Source organism: Vombatus ursinus, unplaced genomic scaffold, assembly GCF_900497805.2.
Source record: "Vombatus ursinus unplaced genomic scaffold, bare-nosed wombat genome assembly UNPS02014780.1, whole genome shotgun sequence".
Lineage (NCBI taxonomy): Eukaryota > Metazoa > Chordata > Mammalia > Diprotodontia > Vombatidae > Vombatus > Vombatus ursinus.
This window is the reverse complement of record NW_020954558.1, coordinates 2,035,968-2,057,997: the sequence shown is the minus strand read 5'-3', so window position 1 is coordinate 2,057,997 and position 22,030 is coordinate 2,035,968. Positions and strand designations below refer to the sequence as shown.

The following is a 22,030-nucleotide window of genomic DNA, read 5'->3' as shown; positions in this document are numbered from 1 at the left end:
CACACACACACACACACACACACACACACACACACACACACACACACGGCCTTAGTCTTCCCCAGTTCATTTAATTGTTCCACATATGACATAAACTCATAAGACCTTAATAGGGGGTAGGGAACCTGTGATCTCGAGGCTATACGTGGCCCACAAATTCTGTGAAGTTTGGATTCAGTCAAAGGGCCACACTTGAAGACTTAGAGGGCCACATGTGGCCTCGAGGCTGAAGGTTCCCCACCCCCCAAACCATCCTGGTTGCCTCCTCTGGAAACTTTCCCACTGTTCAATGTCCTTCTTAAACTATGGTGCCCAGAACATAGTTCCCTAGATGAGGTCTGACAAGGGTAGAGTATGATGACATGGTCACCTCTTTCTTCCCAGGGATCATGCCTCTCTTAATGCAGTTTCCAGCTGCCATACCTAGATGCTACTCATTTTGAGCTTCCAGCCCACTAAAATACTCAGGTCCTTCACAGAACAACTGCTGTCAAACCACGCCTCCCCTCTCTTATACTTATGAATGTGATTTTTTTAACCCAAGTGTAAGACTTTACATTTATTCTAAGTGGATTTCGTTATGCTAGACTCAGTCCAATGCCATCTATCCTGTCAAAATCCCAACTCTCTATGCAATGGCATGCTAGTAAATATTTAACAACCAGCTCTGAGGGGAGGAAAAAATCCAACCATTTACCATGACACACTTTTAAATTTAATCTGCATTATTAACATTTTCTCCCTCACCTTCTTAAGTCTAGACGACCAAGAAAACAATACATCAAACCCTGGTGTGACAAGGCATTTGCTGATTTACAAAGTGTAAATGCTCACACTGAAAATTTAAAAATCAGTTCAGGTTTAGCTGATTCCAGGACACATAGGACACTCTTGCATCTATGACTTTATCCCAGTCATTGATAAAAACATCAAACACAACTAAGCACGAATTCATGGGGTATTCAATTATCCAGTCAACAAGCATTTATCAAGTACCTACTGTGTGCCAGGTTCTGTGCTAGGCACCAAAGATATTCCAGTGAAGAACTCCTGCCACATTGACATTAGTCATGAACAGCTATTCTTTGAGTCCAACCCTTTAACTGTGTTATCCATAGTCCATAACTCTCTATTTTCTCCACAAGAACAGTATGAGATACTTTTCCAAAAAGCTTTATTAAAGTCTAGCACTCAGGGGTGAGGAACCTGTGGCCTCGAGACCACATGTGGCTTTCTAGGTCCTTGAGTGTGACCTTTGACTGCGTCCAAGTTTTACAGAACAAATCCTTTTATTAAGGGGATTTGTTCTGGGAAGTTTGGATTCAGTCAAAGGGCTGCACTTGAAGACCTAGAGGGCCACATGTGGCCTCGAGGCCACAGGTTCCCCACCCCTAGTCTAGGTGAATGATGTCCATAGTATTCCTTTTATCTATCAGTTTAGTAACCCTTTCAAAAAAGGAAGTAAAGTTAAATTTAGCATGACCAATCCTTGAAACCATGCTGGATCTTTGTAATTATTGCTTGTCTTTCTAGATATTCACCAACCATCTCTTTAATGCTTTGTTCTAGAATTTTCTCAGAAATTTACATCAAGATCACTGGTCCACAGTTTGCATTTTGAAAGTTGGGACGTTGCCCTTCTCTGGTCTTCTGCAATCTTTCACATATTAATGGTAGTGACTCAGTAACCACATCTTTCAGTTCTTTGAGAACCTGGGCATGTAGTTCTTCTAGGCCACGTGACTTTAATCCTTCCAGGACAACTAGATGCTCTCTTACTATCTCCCTACTTATCTTGGACATCAATTTCCCATTAGCCACTTGTGTTTTGTCCTTTCCAGAGCAAAGGCTAATATCCTTCACAGAGAAAACAGAAGGAAAATAAAAATTGAACAGCTGTGTCTTCTCTGTGTCAATTTCCAGCATTCTGTCCACTCCAAACAAAGGTCCTATCCCTTTTTTGTCCTTCTTTTTCTCCCAGTAGGATAGGGACTAAACCTATGATTTCATCGACATAGGGGCCTCTTAGGGGAGGAAACTCCCTCTACCAAGGCAGTATGGCACCTTCTTTCCATATTATAGTCTTAAAGAGTTGTCTGGAGCCTAGAGTCATATAGCCAGTATATGTTAGAAACTAGACCCAAACTTGGGTCTCCCTGGTTTGAGGCCAGCTCTTTATCTACTATGCCATGATATGTCTCCTTTCTTCCTATACTTCTCCCAAAACAGAGTATCCTAAAAGTCTTAATGCAGTTTTAATCTAAGACTTTTGGGAAACCATGTATATCCTAAAACACACTTTTGTTGTCTTTAGTTTCCCCATTTTGCAGATGAAGAAACTGAGGCTGAGAGAAGTTAAGTGATTGCCCAGAGTCTGAATCAAGATTTGCACTCAGATCTTCCTGACTCCAAGTCCAATACTCTATCCCTTACACCATGCTGCTTTTCAATTGATATAAGGAGATAATTCTGGCTGGGGACAATACCCCAATAGGGCAGTACCCCCAATATCCCATCTCCCATGTGGTTCTGTTACTGACTGAGATAGCTTTCTGCAGGCAATGATGTTAATGTAAAGGGAAAAGCAGAGGCTGGGCCTAGCTTAGCTCTACTGTCTACTCCACAACATACATCTTTTCCTTCAGCTTCAACGAGACATTCCAGTTTCTCTTCTGGACAATGTTTGGTATGGAGGAACACAGTGTGGTGGACATGCCCCAGTTCGTGGTGCCTGAGTTTGTGGGCCGTGCTCTTTATGGCATCTTCACCATCGTCATGGTCATTGTGCTACTCAACATGCTCATTGCCATGATCACCAACTCCTTCCAGAAGATTGAGGTGTGGGAGAAGTGGGAATAGAGTAGCAGAGAAAGATTAAGGACCTGTAGGGAGATGAAGAGGATGATGGGGGTTGGAATAGCAACAAGGGAGCAAGGACCTATAGGTAGGTGAAGGGGATGATGGGGGATGGAGGAGCAGAGGAAGACCAAGGACCTCTAGGGAGATGAAGGAAATGATGGGGGATGGAGGATGGAGGAGCAAAGGAGGAACAAGAACCTGTAGGGAGATGAAGGGGATAATGAGGGATGGAGGAGAGCTGGGGATCTGGAACACGGGTTGGATCAAAGGAAGGACATGAGGAATGGCAGAGCAATGGAAGAAAAGACCCAAAGGGATAGTATGTGATTTTTTTTTTGGTCAGGCCATTGGGTTAAGTGACTTGCCCAGAGTCACACAGCTAAGGGATAGTATATGATCCTAGATGGATTTAGAACCGGAAGGGACCTTCCTTAGAGGTCACTTAGCCCAACCCCCTTGCTTTACAGAGGAGGACACTGATTGAAGGAGGTAAAATGTGGGGGAATGGGGTAATATAAATACCTAATTTCTGCCCTTCCAGAGTTCACACTCTATTGAGAAAAATCTGATGAAGGGAGATTCTTTTAATTCATCAAACATTTTTAAAATGCCTAGTTTGTGCAGATCCCTGAATCCAGCCCTGGAGGAGTTACAAAATTTGGAGAAAAGCCCAGTCCTTGCCATAATGAAAAATATAGCCTATTTAATAGGTGGCCAAGATACATATACTAGATAACTAGAACGCACAATATTGCTTGTTAGGGGGAGATAGAGATATTAAACAAATACCGTGTGAGGGAGGACTTTATTTGGGGATGGGGGAGAGGGAAGATCAGAGATTTCCTGGAGGAAATTGAATTGGACTTTAGGCAAGAGGGAGAGGAGATGGGGATGAAGAAGGGTTTGGGAGGAGGGAGAGAAGGTTGGGAAGGGTTAGGGCAGTGGCAGAGTTTGGGAAGAAAGGTGAAGAGAGGGATAAGAGAGCAGACTGATTTGAAGACAATAGGACTGGATGAGTCAGGAGAACTTCTTTAAAGTCTTGATAAAAGATTGTTGATTGACTTGTTGAGTACCTAAAGGCCCTGTGACTTAGTGACTTCTCTGAGGCTGTAGGTGCTAAATAAGTGTTATTGAATGAATTAATGTATATGCAAAATGAAGGGTTGGTTTAAATGACATGTATGATTACTTTCCGCTCCAAATCTAAGATCATGTGAGCCTGTCTCATAGCTTGTTGTCAAGTGCTAAAGAAATATAAGGGCAACTAGGTGGCAAAATGGATACAGTGCCTGGCCTGGAGTCAGGAAGATTCATCTCCTTGAGTTTAAATCTGACCTCAGACACTTACTAGCTGTATGACCCTGGACAAGTCCCTTAACCCTGTTTGCCTCAGTTTCCACATCTGTAAAATGAGCTGGAGAAGGAAATGGCAAACCATTCTAGTATCTTTGCCAAGAAAACCTCAAATGGGGTCACAAAGAGTTGGACATGACTGAACAACAAAAACAAAATAGAAATATATAACTGTTTTTATTAGAATGCTGGGAAAGGAGATGGGGAGTTATCTGGTGAGAAAAGGAGAAAAGAAGTATGAAGTTAAGGGATGGAGTGAAAAGATGGGGCCAAAGAATAAGAAGGGGATGGAACAGGAGACTGGGAGGACCAAGAGTCCTTCAAGGGAGGGAAGACGGAAAAGCCGAAGCTAAGGTAGAGGACTGGGAAGAGACATAAGAGTGATTGGGGTGGAGCATGATGGCAAGGAAAGGGGTTGGAGAGTGGGATGCAAAAGGGGCTGGGACAGGGGCAGGGAATAAAAGGGGTATTATGGTAGGAGACCAGGAGATAATCAAGAGTGGGTGGGTAGAGAACTGAAAGGAAAAGGGAAAGGGAGAAGGAAGAGAATGGGGATAGAGATAGGATCAGAGAAGAAAGGGACAAAGGGATGGAGGTGGGGATATGGTGAGGCAAAAAGGAGAGGGAGGGGAAGTGAAATGGAGGGAGAAGGGGAGATGGGGAATGGTGGAGGAGGAGAAGAAGGATTAGTGTGAAGGATAGAGAATGAAGGGTGAAGGAGATCTGTAGGCATAAAGGAGGCTAGGGGTCCCTGAGCCCCACCCCCACCTCTGGCACCCAGGATGATGCTGATGTGGAATGGAAGTTTGCCTGCTCCAAGCTCTACTTGTCCTTCTTTCGGGAGGGCTTAACGCTACCAGTTCCCTTCAATATTTTGCCCTCACCCAAGGCCATCTTCTATCTACTCAGGTAAATTTTTAGGGAACCTCCACAGCCTCATCCCTCCCATCCCTCACCCCCTTACTCTATGTCTCCATCCCTTCTCCAAGAACTCCCCACAGCCCCCAATCCTCCCAAGTCCCAGTCCATCCCTCAACGTCCTTTTCTCATTCCCCCATTTCCTGTGACCCCTAACCCTAGCCCCCCATCCCACCCCCCTCTGACTCTTCATCTCATTCCCTTAGGAGGATCTTCCGATTCTTTTGTTGCTGCTGCTGCAAGACCAAGGAGACTACCTTCCCCCCCATCCCCACCTTCGTGAGTGTCCCATCTGATTGCTTATTCCATGTCTCTCTTTCTTACAACTGTCCTGAATCTACCTTAATCTTGTCTTCATCCAGCCCGTCTCCGCTCCGTTCTGTCTCTGTGTCCCACAGGCTATCAAATGTTTCACGTTTGTTCTAGTCTGTCGGATGTTCAACTCTATCCCTATCTGTCTGCCTGTATGTCTTTCTGATGTCTCTCCAAGTCTATCTGTCCTAGTCTGTTCCAGTTGGCTTGTCCTTATGAGGGAGATGCCAATCAGGAAGGGACCAGCAACTAAGAGCTACCCTCTCCATCTCCGCTCAAGCTGGTGGAGAACGCTTCTCTAATTAGCTGTGTTCCTGAAGACTATTTACTGCTACTTTTTCTTTGTCCCTCTCAGCCAAGATCTTGACAAGGGTCATGCTCTCCCTTAGTTGTCTCAGCTTGGGTGGAGATGAATTATTCCCCCTCTCTCCTCAGGGCTGCCCAGATGAGGCTGGCATTTGTCCAAAGAAGCTTTTCCAAATGACTTAGGTGGAACTGGAATCCCAAAGCAGAGATCTACCATGAGTGATGGAGCAGATATTTCTTAGTTCTGAAATGGTATCATTCTGTGATTCTAAATAGAGTGACTAGTAACAGCCTGGCTAAGACAATAATGATAATAGCTCAATTTCTATGGAATTTAAGCAATTTCTTTATAATATCTCTGAAAGATGAATAGTGCCGGTATTATTTTTTACAGAGAAACTGGGGCCCAGAGAAGTAAGATGACTTACCCAAAGTAACACAGCTAGTAAGTATAGGAGCCTGGATTCAATTCCAGATCCCCTGGACTCAAAGTCCAATGCTGTTACCCTTATGCAAGGCTACCCAGAGTTTGTCTACACTCACCCAAGCCAGGATAGGGGTGAGGATGGGGAGAAGCAAAGCCCTAGGCAAGAGATCCTACCCAGCAGCCTTGGGGAGCTAGCCTTGACACAATAATCACCAGGTGGTGATTCACAGGAGGTTCAGGAAAGAGGGTTGTGGCCAGGGAAGATCCCCCAGCAATAGTCTGAGGTGAAGTAGGTTATAGACTCCCTGCTCTGTCCAATCCAGCCCTCTCCCTGGAGAACCTTTAGACTGGAAGTTGGGAAAACTGAATTCCAGGCCCAGTTCTGTCACTGACTCATTATGGAAGAGCCATAGGCAAGTCATTTCTTCTCAGTCACTCATTAGTTAAGAGGAACTAAGTTACTCTAAGTTACTCTCCATAGTTACTCCCCATAGTTACCTCTATGGGCCTCAGTTTCCTTTTTTTGTAAAATGAGGAGATTTAATTAGATCTCTCAGATTCTTTCCAGCTCCAGCAATCTATAATCTATGAATTTATGGATTAATGAATCCCTCTCCTCTATTCCTTTCTTTTTTTTAGCATTCCTATTAAACATATTTTCACATTAGTCATGTTCTAAGGAAGAATTAGAACCAATAGGAGGAACCATAAGAAAGAGGAAACAAAACACAACAGAAGAAAAAAAATAGCAAATAGTATGCTTCGATCTGCATTCAAACTCCATAGTTCTTTCTTTGGATTTGGATAGCATTTTCCATCATGAGACCTTTGGAGATGTCTTAGATCCTTGCATTGCTGAGAAGGGCTAAATCTATCAAAGTTAGTCATCATACAACGTGACTGTTACTGTGTACAACATTCTCCTGGTTCTGCTCACTTCATACAGCATCAGTCCATACAAGATTTTCCAGGTTTTTCTGAAGTCCACCTGCTCATCATTTCTTATAGCACAATAGTATTCCATTACATTCATATACCACAACTTGTTTAGCCATTCCACAATTGATGGGCATCCCCTCAATTTCCAATTCTTTGCCACCACAAAAAGAGCTGCTATATTTTTGTACATGCCTCTCCTCTTTTCCTGACTCTAATTCCTTACTTTATCTAGAAAGGAATTTCCCCTACACCTTTGAACAGGTATGAGACCTGGTGTCTAGAGCTCCCAGTTGGGGATTCTACCCATTGGTCTTCTTTTTCCCTGAGCTTTGGTTTTGAGGGTGGAGAGAACTATCAATCAATCAATCAACCAATCAATACTTATTAAGCACCTACTCTGTGCCAGGCAAGGTGCTAAACTCTGGGGATACAAAAAGAGTCTAAAGATAGTCCTTGCCTTCAAGAAGCTTACAATCTAATAGAGGAGACCACATGCACAGGATAAAAAGGAGATAATTAATAGTGGGAAGGCATTAAAATTAGGAGGGGCTGGGGAAGGCTTTCTGTAGGAGATGGGATTTTATTGGGACTTAAGGGAAGCCAGGGTGGTCAGTAGTCAGAGCAGAAGAAGGAGAGTGTTCTAGGCATGGGCAACAGAGAAAATGCCCTGAGCCAAGAGATAGTGTCTTGTTTGTAGGATAGGAGGCCAGTGTCACTGGATTGAAGAGTACATGTCAGGGAGTAAGATGTAAGATTTTGGAGGTAGGAAGGGGCTAGGTTATGAATGGCTTTGAACACCAAACAAAGCATTTTTTATTTGCTCCTGGAGGTAATAGGAAGTTACTGGAGTTTATTGGGTGATGGGAGGTGACATGGTTGGACCTGGGCATCAGGAGAATCATTTTAGTAGCTGAATAGAGGGTGGACTGGAGGGAAGAAATACTTGAAGCAGACAGACCCATCAGCAAGCTATTGCAATAAACTAGCAGGAAGGATTTGGAGGAAGTACAGACATTGGGGAATGGTTCATACTCTTTTCTCTCTACATACATATTCCAGGCAAACTCTGGGGTGGGGGCCAGGAATGGGGAAGGTGAGGGTGGCTCCTACCGGGTCCGAGTCATCAAGGCCTTGGTGCAACGTTACATTGAGACTGCAAGGCGTGAGTTTGAAGAAAGCCGTCGGAAAGGTCAGTCTCCAGACCCCAGACGCTTCATTCCCCAAAACTTGTCCCTACTTCCAGCTTCATGCCTTTATGTTCTCCAGACCCTCTCCCTTCCCCAAACTTCAAGGCCGGGGCCATGGATCCCTTGATTTTCTATATGTCTTTAGTCTGCCCACCCTTTCCCTAAATGTCCTCCCTCAGAAGGCCTCACCCTCTCTGATGGCCCCTATTCCCACCAACCCAAGTTTCTGGATTAAATAATCTCTAGGGTCCTTTCTAACTCTATATACTATTAATCCTGTAATTGATCCTGAATTTCTCCTCTCCTCTCATAACTCTGAAACTCTTTCAGGGCAAATGAGTGCCAGCCCATAGGCCAAAGTGTTTCCAAAAGGCCCAGTCTGAGAGTTCTGAGTTCTCTTGAGCTTGGTGATTCATGGGAAGTTCATTCAGCTTTGGGCCTTTCTGAGATACCCCCAGAAGTGGGAAGCACATCCCCTCAATATTCCCTCACCTCCTTTCTATTTCTTTAGACCTTGGCAACCGACTCACAGAGCTGACCAAGACGGTGTCCAGACTGCAGGGTGAGGTGGCTGGTGTAAGGAAGACACTGGCTGAGGGTGGAGCTCCTCATCTCCCCGATGGTGTCAGTGTCCTGAGTCGCTACATAACTCGTATCCGAAATAGCTTCCAAAATCTGGGACCCACCATCCCTGAGACCTCTGAAGAGAAAGGAAGAGAGGAGGAAATGGGATATAGAGTGCCCGAGGAACTAGGGACACAGATATCTGAAGAGATGGGGAGCCAGGAATCCAAAGCCCCAGAGTTAGGAACTCCAGATACTGAAGAACATGCAAGTGAGGAAGTTGAAAGGGCCAGAACCCCGGCATTTAGGGGCGCCTACAGAATTTCTGCTGCCCAGGTAGAGATTCACAGGGGGTTTAAGGAAGAGGGGGATGTGAATGTGCCTCCAGAGGAAGGTCCAGTGGCCAGACACGATCCCTCAGCCTCAGGAGCTGATTAAAGAAGTAGCCTGTGCAGCATCTTACCTAATCCTGTGCCACCTATACAGCCAATTCTAAGAAGAAGTGCTGATGAAATCTTCCTTTCCTCCCCTAGCCCAAATACCTTGTTGCCTTAATAAAATTAGATATGACTGACTGTTGGTGATTACTGAATGGAAATGTTAAAGAATTTATTTTTCATCATTGTACAACACCCTTACGAAAACTGACCACGTGCTAGGACATAAAGAACTTATAAATAAATGTAGAAAGGCAGAAATTAAATACATAATTTGCTGACCAAAAACACAAGAAAAGTTCTAATTGATAAGGGAGATTTGACCAAAGGAGTCATAATTCAGAAACTGAATAATATAATCCTAAATAGTGACTTGAGTCAAAGAACAAATCATAGGAATAAGAAATGATCATATTAAATAAAATAATAAAAAGATAATGGCCAAAATTTGTGGCAGGTGCTAAACTTGTACATCAACAAAAGAAATAAAAGATTAATGAACTGAACAGTCAAATTTAAAAAAAACCTAGAAAATCCACAGATTAACCCCAAAAGAAGCACAAAAATTAAAATCCTGAAAAGTCGAAGAAAAGGTAAAATTGGAAAATTTATTATTAGCATGATAAATAAAACTAAGATCTGGGTTCTCTTTTAAAAAAAAAAACAAACATACAAAACAGTTAATTTGGTCAAAAAGGAGTAGAAAATCAAATTACCAAAGTAAAAAATGAGCATGCAAAGTCCACAAATAAAACAAATGCAATTATTAGTGTAATGGAGTGATGGAGCTGGCCATTCACAATGATCTCTTAGAGTCTCACAGCTTTTTATAATGTTGAAGCAACCCCTTATTAGTTCCCATGACTAAGAGGACTGGAAGAACTGCCCACTCTTTGGATTATAAAATGAAATGTGAACCAACTCCTTTTGACTGTGTTGCTAGGGACTCTGACAACCTTTCCTTGGACTTCTAACAAGATGGAGGTGAGAGAAAAAGCCTGACCTTACAAGGTATCACTAAAACTTGCTGGTATATGATCCATAACTAGACTGGTTTCAGAAGAAAGATCTTACTCAAAAGACATAGAATAGGTAAAATGGAAAGTGGGGTGTCATTGCATATTAAGAGAATGTACTCATGTGAGGAAGTCTAGGAAGCAGGGTAGAGAAGAAGCATGGCAGAGAGCATTTGGGTGAAGATCAATGGAGGCAGGAAAACAAGCAATTGGGGCAGCTAGGAGGTGCAGTGGATAGAACTCTGGCCTTGGAGTCAGGAGGACCTGAGTTCAAATCCAGCCTCAGACGCTTGACACTTAATAGCTGTGTGACCCTGGGCAAATCACTTAACTCACCAAAAAAAAAAAAAAAAAAAGAAGAAGAAGAAGAAGAAGAAGCAATAGTATTTGTGGAGTGTATTACAGACCACCTGACCACAAAGAAAATAGATGAAGAGCTTGGGAACCATCAGAAGCCTATTACAGAACTACAATAAAGTAGGGATGAGGGACCTCAATTTTCCAAACACCTGCTGGAGTTCTTTTTGCCCAAATCAGAGAGCTTAATTGACATTTAATAAATATTTGTTGATTGATTGGTTCAGAAAATGGATAAGATGCCACAGACTAAAATGTTTTAGGGGAAGTGAGCTCAGTAGGGATAGGAAGCTCTTGAGAATGAAAATTTGAAGACACAAGAAAAAATAATTCTGATGAATAAGAAGAGGTAGGTTTACCTAAATAAATTATCTGGAAACACAGAAAATTCACCAACCAATTTGAATTTAAAGACATGTATGGAAGATGGAGAGAAGCAGCATGGTATAGTTGATAGAAAACTGACCTGCAACCAGGAAGATAAGTTCAAATTCCATCTTGACACACATTGTCTGATCCTGGACAAATTACTTAATCTTTCAGTGCTCTAGGCAATTCTATAAGATTATCAGTTGCAGAAAAGATGAGACCCTACATTGGTAAAAGTCTCCTTTTGTGAGAGTTCCCTATACCAATGAAATCCCAAGTTCAATCCTTATTCCTTCTCTGAAACAAGATGGAAGCAGGAGAAGATGGTAAAAGTCTGGTATAGAGAACTCCTAGTGAAGAAACTACTGGAAACTACTCTGCAATTTTTAGCCTTACAAAGCTTCTTGGAGGCACTGAAAGTTTAAGTGACTCCACCATAGTCACACATCTACTTTGTTTCAGAGGTGGGACTTGAACCCAGGTCATCCAAGATGATTAGATCCACTATAGATTTATGCAAACTAATCTCACCTGGGCCCTCACTCCAGCAAGGCAATCTCATTACTTCAACAAGAGTTCTTTCTTCTCTCCTCCTCACCTTACATTCCCCTGACATTGTCCCCCACTATCTCCTTCATCCTAGATTCTAATGAGGAGAAGACACTTCTGCTTGCTAAGGTTAGTCCTACATATGTGCCCTTGACCCAATCCTCTCCCATTTTTTCCAGTAAATCACCCCCAAACTATCCTCTTCATTCTCCCTCTAATCTTTAGTTTGTATCTACTAACTCCTGCTACCTACCAAAACACGCAGGTCTCTATCATCCTTTTAAAGTATGTTCATTAAATCCTACCATGGCCACCAGCTGTCATCCTATATCTTTTTTCCCCTTCTACAATCAATCTACAATACAAACCATCTACAATGACTATTTCTAACTCCTCTTCTCTTACTCTCTTTTAAACCCTGTGCAACTTGGCTTCTGGATTAATCATTCAACCAAAACTGCTCTCTCCAAAGTCATCAATGATCTCTTAATAGCCAAATCTACTGGTCTCTTCTTCATCATCATCTTTGTTGATATCTTTGCAGCTTATACCAGTGACCACCTTCTTCCTCTTGGCTACTCTTTTCTTTTCTTTTTTTTTTTATTTGTCAAATCTTTATTGGGTAAGTGGGGAAGGTTGGAAGGGTCCAGCTTAATCTTTCTTGGCAGCAGCCTTCCTCATGGCAGCTAGGATGTTGCTGAGCTCCTCTGTCTTCCTCTTGGCTTGGATGTGAGTTCCCACCCCTTTTTTGATGAACTTAAGGGCTCGCTTATCCTTAGAGACCTTTAACAATTCCATGGCCCGCCTCTCATAAGGGGCAAATCCACACACCTCCCACATCATATCTCTCACAAACTGGGTGTGTTTGGTCAAACGCCCACGGCGGCGGCGGCAGTGTCGCAGCTTGGAAACGTTTTTGGTAACTTTGTGGCCCTTATTGAGTTGGCTACTCTTTTCTCTCTGAGTTTTAATTATAGCTTTCTTTTCATTCTCCTACCTGTCTGACTGCTCATTTTGTTTGTTTGTTTTGTTTTTTTTTTTGCCAGATGTTCATTGATATCACACCCACTTTGGGGGTCCTTCAAAGTTCTATCCTAGGTCCTCTTCTGTTCTTTCTCTACACTATCTCATTTGGTGCTCTCATCAACTCCCATGGGTTCAATTATCATCTGTAGGCAAATGATTTCCAGATCTATTTGTCGAGCCCTAAGCTGTAGTGTCACATCAAAAACTGCCTATTTTATTTTCCACACTGGATGTCCTATAGGCATATCAAACTCAATATTTCCAAAATTGAACTCATCCTCTTCCTTGCCCTAGCCCTTCCCTCTTCTGAACTTTCCCGTTATTGTTAAGGTCACTGCCATCCGTCACCCAAGTTTTCAGAGTCAATGATTATGATATGGATGAAGATCAAGTAAAGGAGACTAAGAAAGAGTGGTCCACCACATAAGAGGAGAACCAGGACAGAGTAGTGTTCGAAAACTAAAAAGAAGAGAATATCAAGGAGATGAGTGTGATCAAAAGCTGCAAAAAGTGAGTACATAGAGAGCAAGAAGAATGAGGATTGAGAAAACCAGCTTTCAAAGAAAGGAAAACAATGGAGTCAGAAAACTATAGTTAGAAAATTTGATTCCGATTCCAAGTATCATTCTAATAATCCCTTTTTGATGTGACACTAGAGCTTAGGGCTCGACAAATAGATCTGGAAATCATTTCCACACAGATGATAATCATTGATGAGAGCACCGAATGAGATAGTATAGACAAAAAAAAAGTAAAAATAAATAAAAATGCAAAATAAAAAAAATGATTAGAGAAAAGGAGAAAATAACATCTAAAATTTATATAGTGCTTCAAGGTTTGTGAAGCACTTTTTGCAAATATTATCTCATTTGATCCTCACAACAACCCTATAAGTGCTATTATTTTCCCTGCTTTACCATGGAGGAAACCAAAGCAAAGGTTAAATGGTTTGCCCAAGATCACACAGCTATCTGTGTCTGGATTTTGAACATAGGTCTTCCTGAATCTATTTTATTTTATTTTATTCATTGCTTTTTGATGAGGCAATCAGGGTTAAGTGACTTGCCCAGGGTCACACAACTAGTAAGTGTCAAGTGTCTGAGGCTGGATTTGAACTCAGGTCCTTCTGACTCCAAGGCTGGAGCTCTATCCACTGCGCCACTAGTTGCCCCTCTCTTCTTGAATCTAGATCCAGGACTATATTCACTGTCCCACTGAGCTGATAGTAATCTCAAAGAAACAGCACAGCTTTATCAAGACCAATAGTCTGCTGGGTGGCCTCCCTGCCACAAGCCTCTCCCCATTCTAGTCCATCTTCCACTCAGCTACCAAATTAATCTTCTAAAGTGCTTGTGTTACCCCCTACTCAGTAAATTCCAGTGGCTCCTTATCACCTCCAGGACAAGATATAAAATCCTTTGTTGTTCAAAGCCCTTAATAACCTACTCCCTACCTTCTAGTCTTTTTATACCTTTCCCCCATCTACTCTGTAATTCAATGACAATGACCTCTTTCCTGTTCCTTGAACAAGATACTCATCTCACACCTTCGGGCATTTTCATTGACTGTCCTCCATACCTGGAATTCTCTACCTTCCCATCTCCATATCCTGGCTTTTCTGGCCTCCTTCAAGTCCCGGCTAAAATCCCACCTTCTACAGGTCATTGTTGTTTTTTGTTATTTGGTCATTTTAGTTGTGTCCTACTGTCTGTGACCCCATTTGCGGTTTTCTTGGCAAAGATACTGGAATGGTTTGCTGTTTACTTCTCCAGCTCATTTTACAGATGAAGAACCTGAGGCAAACAGGGTTAAGTGACTTGCCCCAGGGTCACACAGCTAATAAGTGTCTGAGGCTGGATTTGAACTGATGAAGATGAGTCTTCCTGACTCTAGGCCCAGCACTCTAGCCACTGTGCCATCTAGCTACCCTTAGCTTCTATAGGATCTTTTCCCAATTCCCCTTAATTCTAATGCCTTCCCTCTGCTGATTCAATTACATATATATTATATTTATTATGTGATATTATATACATATATCTTTTATGGATCAAATATTTGTAAAGTGCTTAACACAGGGCTTGGCACATAGTAGGAGCTATATAAGTGCTTATTCCCTTCCCCTTATCTTCTTATGTTTACATAGGTCTTTGCATGTTGTCTCCCAATCAGACTGTGAGCTCCTTGAGAGCAGGGATTATTTTTTGTCTTTCTTTACATCTTTAGCCTTAGTGTGACACACAGTAGGTGCTTAATAAATATTTATTGACTAAAATCCTGTCAACCAGACTATCATTTTTTGACAGTGTGACTAGACCAAAAGATCAGTGGAAAGCTGCAGCTTTAGTTTATATAGATGTTTGCAAAGCACTTGATAGTTTTTTTCATGATGTTTTGGAGGATAGGTTAGAGAGGTGTGGTCTGCATAATGGAAGTTAGCTGGGTTCAGAATTGTTTGAATAGCCAGATGCAAAGAGTCATTAAAGAGAAAGATGCCTTCAGTAGAGTGCCCTGGGAATCTGTGCTTGCATAAAGGCCTACAATTGGCATACTCATGAACTTGACAGATGGCACAAAAATAGAAGGAGTTGGTTACACATTGTATGACAAGGCCAAGATCCAGAAAGGTCTTGAAAACAATGAACAATGCTCCCAATCTGATAAGATAACATTTAATAGGAATAAATGTAAAGCTTTACACTTTGGTTAAAAAATTCTTCTCATATGTACAAGATAGGAGCAGCATGGCTAGATGGTAGTTTATCTGAAAAGGGATCTTGGAATTTTGATTTGCTGCAAGATCATTAAGAGGAAATAGCCAAGAAAGCTCGTATGACCTTAGGCTGCATTAAGAAAACTGTGGCATGTAATGGTATTTTACTATGCCATATGAAATTATATATGTGATGAATAGAGAGAAGCATGGAAAAATCTACATAAACTAATGCAGAGTGGACTCAGCGGAGTCAAGAAAACAAAATATACAGTAATGACAGCTATGGATGGAAAGAATAACCACACACACACACACACACACATCTCACAAATCAAAAGTGAATGTTACAAAATTATAAAGCACAAGCACGACTTAAAATAAGAGATATGAGAACACGCTCCCAACCTTCCCCTGTGTAGACATGGGAGGTCCACATGTGTTGCATGTTGCGTGTATATTAAGACTTTATTGATGATCAGTTATGCTGACCTTTTAGGCATAAAATTTAATAAAATTAATTTATTAATAAATTACTTATATTTATATAAATAAAATATTTTAATAAATAAATTAATTAAAAAATAAAATTCCATAAAAACTTACTTTAAAAAAAAAAGAAATTGTCCAATACTAGGGATGTGATGGTCCTGCTGCATTCTGTCCTATCAGAGGACATCAGGAGTATTGTGTTCAATTCCCAGGGCCACTTTTTGGGAAACATGTTGATGAGATGAAGAGCAACCAGAGGAGGTTCATCTCTATGCCTTGGGATTTTTGTCAATGGCTATGTGGAAATTCCTGGGTGCCTCTAGTACTCTTTTAATCTTATCTCACCTCTGACCATCTCCGTCATGCCTAAGCACAGATTCTATCTTTGTCAACTTTGAAACTCATGTACCATGCTCTCCATAATACTCCTGCCCTCTAATATAGCCAAAATTCTTATTCAGTTCTTTTCTCTGGGTTAAGGGTCTGTCTTCTCTGTCTCTCAGCTCATTGGTAGAAGAAAAGCAATGGACAAGTCCTGGTCCCAGTAGCTCTTTTTCTCAGCTCTGTTTATCAATTCTACTCCTTTCCCCAGTTCTCTTCAAATGATGAGTCTTTATAATCTTACAAAACATATATAGTTTTCAATAACAACAATGAGTATTTCTTTAGCACCTCTTATGTGCCAGGCACTTCACTAGGCAGTAGAGACACAAAGGTAAAAATGCAACAGTATCTTACATTACTTTCCCTCAAGAAATTTTCTTTCTTTACAAGTCACTCGCCAATTGAAAAATGATCAAAGTATATGAACAGGCAGTTTTCAGATGAAGAAATTAAATCTATCTATAGTCATATGAAAAAATGCTCTAAATCACTATTGATTAGAGAAATGCAAATCAGAACAACTCTGAGGTACCACATCATACCTATCAGATTGGCCAACATGATGAAACAGGAAAATGATAAATGTTGGAGAAGATGTGGGAAAATTGGAATGCTAATGCATTGTTGGTGGAGTTGTGAACTGATCCAACCATTCCAGAGAGCATTTTGGGTTTTGTTTGTTTGTTTATTTATTTATTCATTTATTTTTAGTTTTCAACAATCACTTCCATAAACTTTTGAGTTTTAAATTTTTCTCCCCTTTCCTCTCCCCCTCCCTTTGCAAGATGGTGTGCAATCTGATACAATCTCCACATATACATTCCTATTAAACATATTTTCACGAGTCATGTTGTAAAGAAGAATTAGAACCAATAGGAGGAACCACAAGAAAGAGGAAACAAAACAAGACAGATGAAAAAAAAGAGCAAATAGTATGCTTCAACCTACATTCAAACTTCATAGTTCTTTCTCTGAATGTGGATAGCATTTTCCATCATGAGACTTTTGGAGATGTCTTAGATCCTTACATTGCTGAGAAGGGCTAAGTCTATCAAAGTTAGTCATCACACGACGTGGTTGTTACTGTGTACAATGTTCTCCTGGTTCTGCTCATTTCATTCAGCATCAGTTCATATAAAAGCCTTTTCAGGTTTTTCTGAAGTCTGCTTGTTCATCATTTCTTATAGCACAATAGTATTCCATTACATTCATATACCACAACTTGTTCAGCCATTCCCCAATTGATGGGCATCTTCTCAATTTCCAATTCTTTGCCATCACAGAAAGAGCTGCTATGAATATTTTTGTACATGTGGGTCCTTTTCCCATTTTTATTATCTCTTTGGGATATAGCCCTAGAAGTAGTATTGCTGGGTCAAAGGCTATACACATTTTTATAGCCCTTTGGGCATAGTTCCAAATTCAGAGAGCAATTTGAAACTATGCCCAAAGGACTATAAAACTATGCATAACCTTTGACCCAGCAATACCACTTCTAGGTCTTCTAGAAATCTTTTTTTTTTTTTTTTTTTTGCTTTTTGGTGAGGCAATCAGGGTTAAGTGACTTGCCCAAGGTCACACATTAGTAAGTGTTAAGTGTATGAGGCTGGATTTGAACTCAGGTCCTCCTGACTCCAGGGCCAGAGCTCTAGCCACTGCGCCACCTAGCTGCCCCTTCTTTTTTCTTTTTTTGCAAGGCAATTGGAGTTAAGTGACTTGCCTAGAGTCACACAGCTAATAAGTGTTATGTGTCTGAGGCCGGATTTGAACTCAGGTCCTCCTGACTCCAGGGCCAGAGCTCTAGCCACTGTGCCACCTAGCTGCCCCTAGAGATCTTAAAAATGGTCTTCCAGGTCTTCTAGAGATCATAAAAATGGGAAAATGACCCACATGTACAAAAATATTTGTAGCAGTTCTTTTTGTGGTGGCCAAGAATTGGAAGTTGAGGGGATGTTCATCAATGGCTGAACAAGTTGTGGTATGTGAATGTAATGGAATACCATTGTTCCATAAGAAATGATGAGCAGGCAGACTTCAGAAAAACCTGGAAACTCTTACATAAACTGATGCTGACTGAAGTGAGCAAAACCAGGAGAACATTGTACACAGTAACAGCAACATTGTGTGAGGACTAACTTTTACAGATTTAGCTCTTTTCATCAATGCAAGGATCTGAGACAACTCCATCAGACTCATGATGGAAAATGCTATCCACATCCAGAAAAAGAACTATGGAGTCTGAATGCAGATCAAAGCATACTATTTGCTCTCTCTTTGTTGTTATTTTTGTCTCTTCTTTCTTGTGGTTTCTCCCACTGGTTTTAATTCTTATTTACAACATGCCTAATGTGAAAATATGTTTAATATGAAGGCATATGTATAGCCTATATCAGATAGCATGTCGTCTTGAGGAGGGGACAAAGGAGAGAGAGGGAGAAAATTTAGAACTCAAAATCTTACGGAAGTAAATGTTGAAAACTAAAATTCTTATGTCTCACAAAAACTTTAGTGATTAAGGGTAGGTTTTTGGAATGTCATTCAGTCAATAATTTAAGGGAAGAATCACTTGAGAGTTAACTCTTATCTCAGTTCACCAGTCTTCCAGTAGCTCAGCTCCGTCCCCAATTTCCTCTTGTTTCCCATGAATACAGATGGAACACTGTGGCACCAGTTTCAGACACATAAAGGAAAAGCTATTCCTACCCCAAACCAGTGCTGGCAGCTGTGACAGACACTTTTTGCTTTATTGGATGGGTTGGTTCAGAACCATGGCTAGCACCCAGCATCTTGTAAATGTAGCAACAGCGTTTTCACCTCTGATGAAAAGATACTTTTATCACCTGAGATTATTTAAATTTTTTTTTTTTTTTTTTGGTTTAGGCAATGGGGTTAAGTGACTTGTCCAGGGTCACACAGCTATTAAGTGTTATGCGTCTGAGGCCAGTTTTGAACTCAGGTCCTCCTGAATCCAAGGCTGGTGCTCTATCCACTGTACCACCTAGCTGCCCCGATTATTTACATTTTAAAAGAGAAGCCAAGAGAGGGTGATAACTAGCCAAAGAGTTTTAGCTATAACAGTGGAATTTTGGGGCCCCATGGCAGGATTTTGGGGAAAATATTAGTGAGCAGGTGAGCCCTGGAATCTCAGAGCCAGAAAGGACTTCCAAGGGCATCTAGTTCCATCCATACCAGAATAGGAAGCCTCCTATACAAGTGATCAGCAGCCTTTACTTAAAGACTTTTAATATTGGGAATTCACTACTAACTTGAGGGACATTGTGGAATAGTGGATAGAATGCTCAACTTGGAGTTAGGAATACCTGGATTCAAATGTCACATCAGGCATTTATTAGCTATATGACACCAGGAAAGCAATTAAATCTGTCTGAGCTTCAGTTTGCTTATGTGTAAAATTGGTATAATAATAATGCCTGCCTCACAGGACCAAATGAGATAATGTAATAAAAACACTTTGCAAACTGCAAAGCATTATGTAAATGTCAGTTGTTGTTATTGTTGTTGTTATTATTATCTGAGACAGTCCATTTTGCTTTCAGACATTTTCATTTTTAAGAAGTTTTCCCTTATGTTAATTTGCCCTTTTGTCCTCCTGGAAATCTGCCTTCCTTTGGTTTCCACACATTATTTCTTGTTCAAACCCTTTGGGGCCAAGCAGAACAAGTCTATCCTTTGTCTCCTTGATGACTCTAATATTGAGGACAACTATTATGTCCTCCTAAGTCTTCAGTTCCTCAGGCCAAATTTAGTTCCCTTCAGGTGATGCTTACGTGGCATATTTTCTAGTCCCTTTGCAATCTTGGTTGCCCTTTTCTAGACACACACACATATTTTTACTAAAATGTCGTGCCCTGAACTAATCACAGTCATCTAAAAGTATGCTACCCAAAACAGAGTGGAATCATCAACCCCTTTGCCTTAGACTCTATTCCTTTCTTACTATTGTTAACCGAATTTTAAATATAGTATGGACAGGACTGGTCTCTAACCTGGGGAATAGTCAGAGATGAAAACAGAGCATGCTAGAGATAGGTGTATCAAGTATTAAGTAGTGGTTCAATTAGTTAGTTTCAGAGTGAGAGATGCAGTTTGCAAACCTGAGGCTCTCCTGAGAAGGAGAGTTCAACATGCTAGAATGAAGGCACAGTTTATATACATAAATCAAAAGTGGGAAAAGGAGGGGAAGGTAGATTATGACACTATCATTTCCAGGGCCTGAGAGGTTTCACATGACAAGCCCACAAGTGCAGGATAATATAGGTGTTCTCGAATCCTATGGGAACAGTCCTCAAGTTGATTGTTTCAAGTCTTGGGGGTCATTAGGTCATCTGATTGCTTCACTTAACACACACAGGCACTGTGCAAGCACACAGTGATTAATAGTTATAAGCTGCATTGTGAGTCTCTGACTCCCTAGCCAGAATCTGCTGGTGAAATGGTAGCTCTGAAAAAATCTAAATTATTGGTATATTCATTTATACATATCATATCAATTAATATGAAAATCATAATTCCCTTCACACTGTAGACTAGGATAGAATTAATTTTTTTGGTCATCATGTTACACCGTTGACCATTTGAGTTACATGAAGATACAACAGAAAGGATCTATGATTATGTAGGTTTGGGGAACTCTCTCCACCAGTATAGATCAAAGCCAATCTAAGCCTTGGGACATAAGTCCTAGGGAGTTGCCTAAAGTACATAGGTAGTGAATGTCAGATGTAGAACCTGAACCTATATCTATCTGATTCTCTACCCCCAATGCCATGCTGCCTCTTCGTTAGCTTATCTAGTTAATTCTGTCAAAAAGGAAAAGAGGTTAGTCAGGAATTCCCCATTCTTGATGGTAACTGATAGTTGTTGTTGTTTTCCTCTCTCAGTATTCACGTAGCATCCCCTTTGCCAAATCCCTTTGTAAGAAATAGAAATCAAGTTCATTAGTCTCTGTTGCATGACCAGAAGATGCATTATTACAAGTTTGAACTTGTACTTATTTATGAATAAAATTACACTCCCCATGGGTCATAATAAGATTGAGTTTGGCAACTCCAAGGAACTCCAGAGCTTATGTATTTTGGATTAAGAAGAGTAAAGGTGGGTAAATTTTCCCTATTCTTCCATACAAGGTGAATGCTAAGCTGATACTCATGTTGTGCCAGACGTATTGGAAAAGACATTAGCAGGAACTCTATGGGTACAACAAAAGAAATATATATGGAATCCTCTTTTTTTTGTTGTGCTGTGTACATGGAAATGTTCTCTTTTTTTGTCTTTTTTATTTGAGTTCAAAATGAATTTAAAAAATAAAATAAAGAATATGTTTTAACTAGGACTTGGTGCATGGTATAGTTATATGTTACACAGATATGAGCATATCACTCTCCTACTAAAAAACATAAAAAAACACCCTCCATGGCTCCTTATTGCCTCTAGGATAAAACACAAACTTTTGAATTTATCATTCAAGGACCTCTGCCTTATCTCTTCTTAGTCTATTTCTATTATAGGTGATCTTTTTTTCTTGGCCAATGTTTTGTGTGACTGCCGTAGCTCACCCCAAGATTCAAAGTACCATTGACATATTAATTTCTGCTGGGAGGAGTGAGGCTATAGGATGTAGTGAGCCACAGTGTGGGATTCATTCCATTAGTCACCTAATCATATACTGAAATTGCCAATGCAAACCCCACTTTGGGAGACTACCTTCCTAAGCAGAAGGGATAATTTCATTAAATATTGTGTATTTAACTTTTTATGTTGTTAATAGTTTTCTTTGACATGTATCATAAGTGACTGTCTAAAAA

The 22,030-nt window shown here is 40.8% G+C and overlaps 1 protein-coding gene across 1 annotated transcript in view; it reads left to right on the top strand.

Moving 5' to 3' along the window:
• The window catches only part of LOC114046051 (short transient receptor potential channel 2-like), a 50,281-nt gene extending 40,851 nt beyond the window's left edge, over positions 1-9,430 (top strand). The window contains exons 18-22 of the mRNA XM_027866265.1: positions 2,646-2,838; positions 4,994-5,121; positions 5,337-5,409; positions 8,174-8,303; positions 8,813-9,430. Coding sequence (XP_027722066.1) covers positions 2,646-2,838; positions 4,994-5,121; positions 5,337-5,409; positions 8,174-8,303; positions 8,813-9,303 — 1,015 coding nt within the window. The 3' untranslated portion in view covers positions 9,304-9,430. The remainder of the gene's footprint in view (positions 1-2,645; positions 2,839-4,993; positions 5,122-5,336; positions 5,410-8,173; positions 8,304-8,812) is intronic.
• The last annotated feature ends 12,600 nt before the right edge of the window (positions 9,431-22,030 follow it).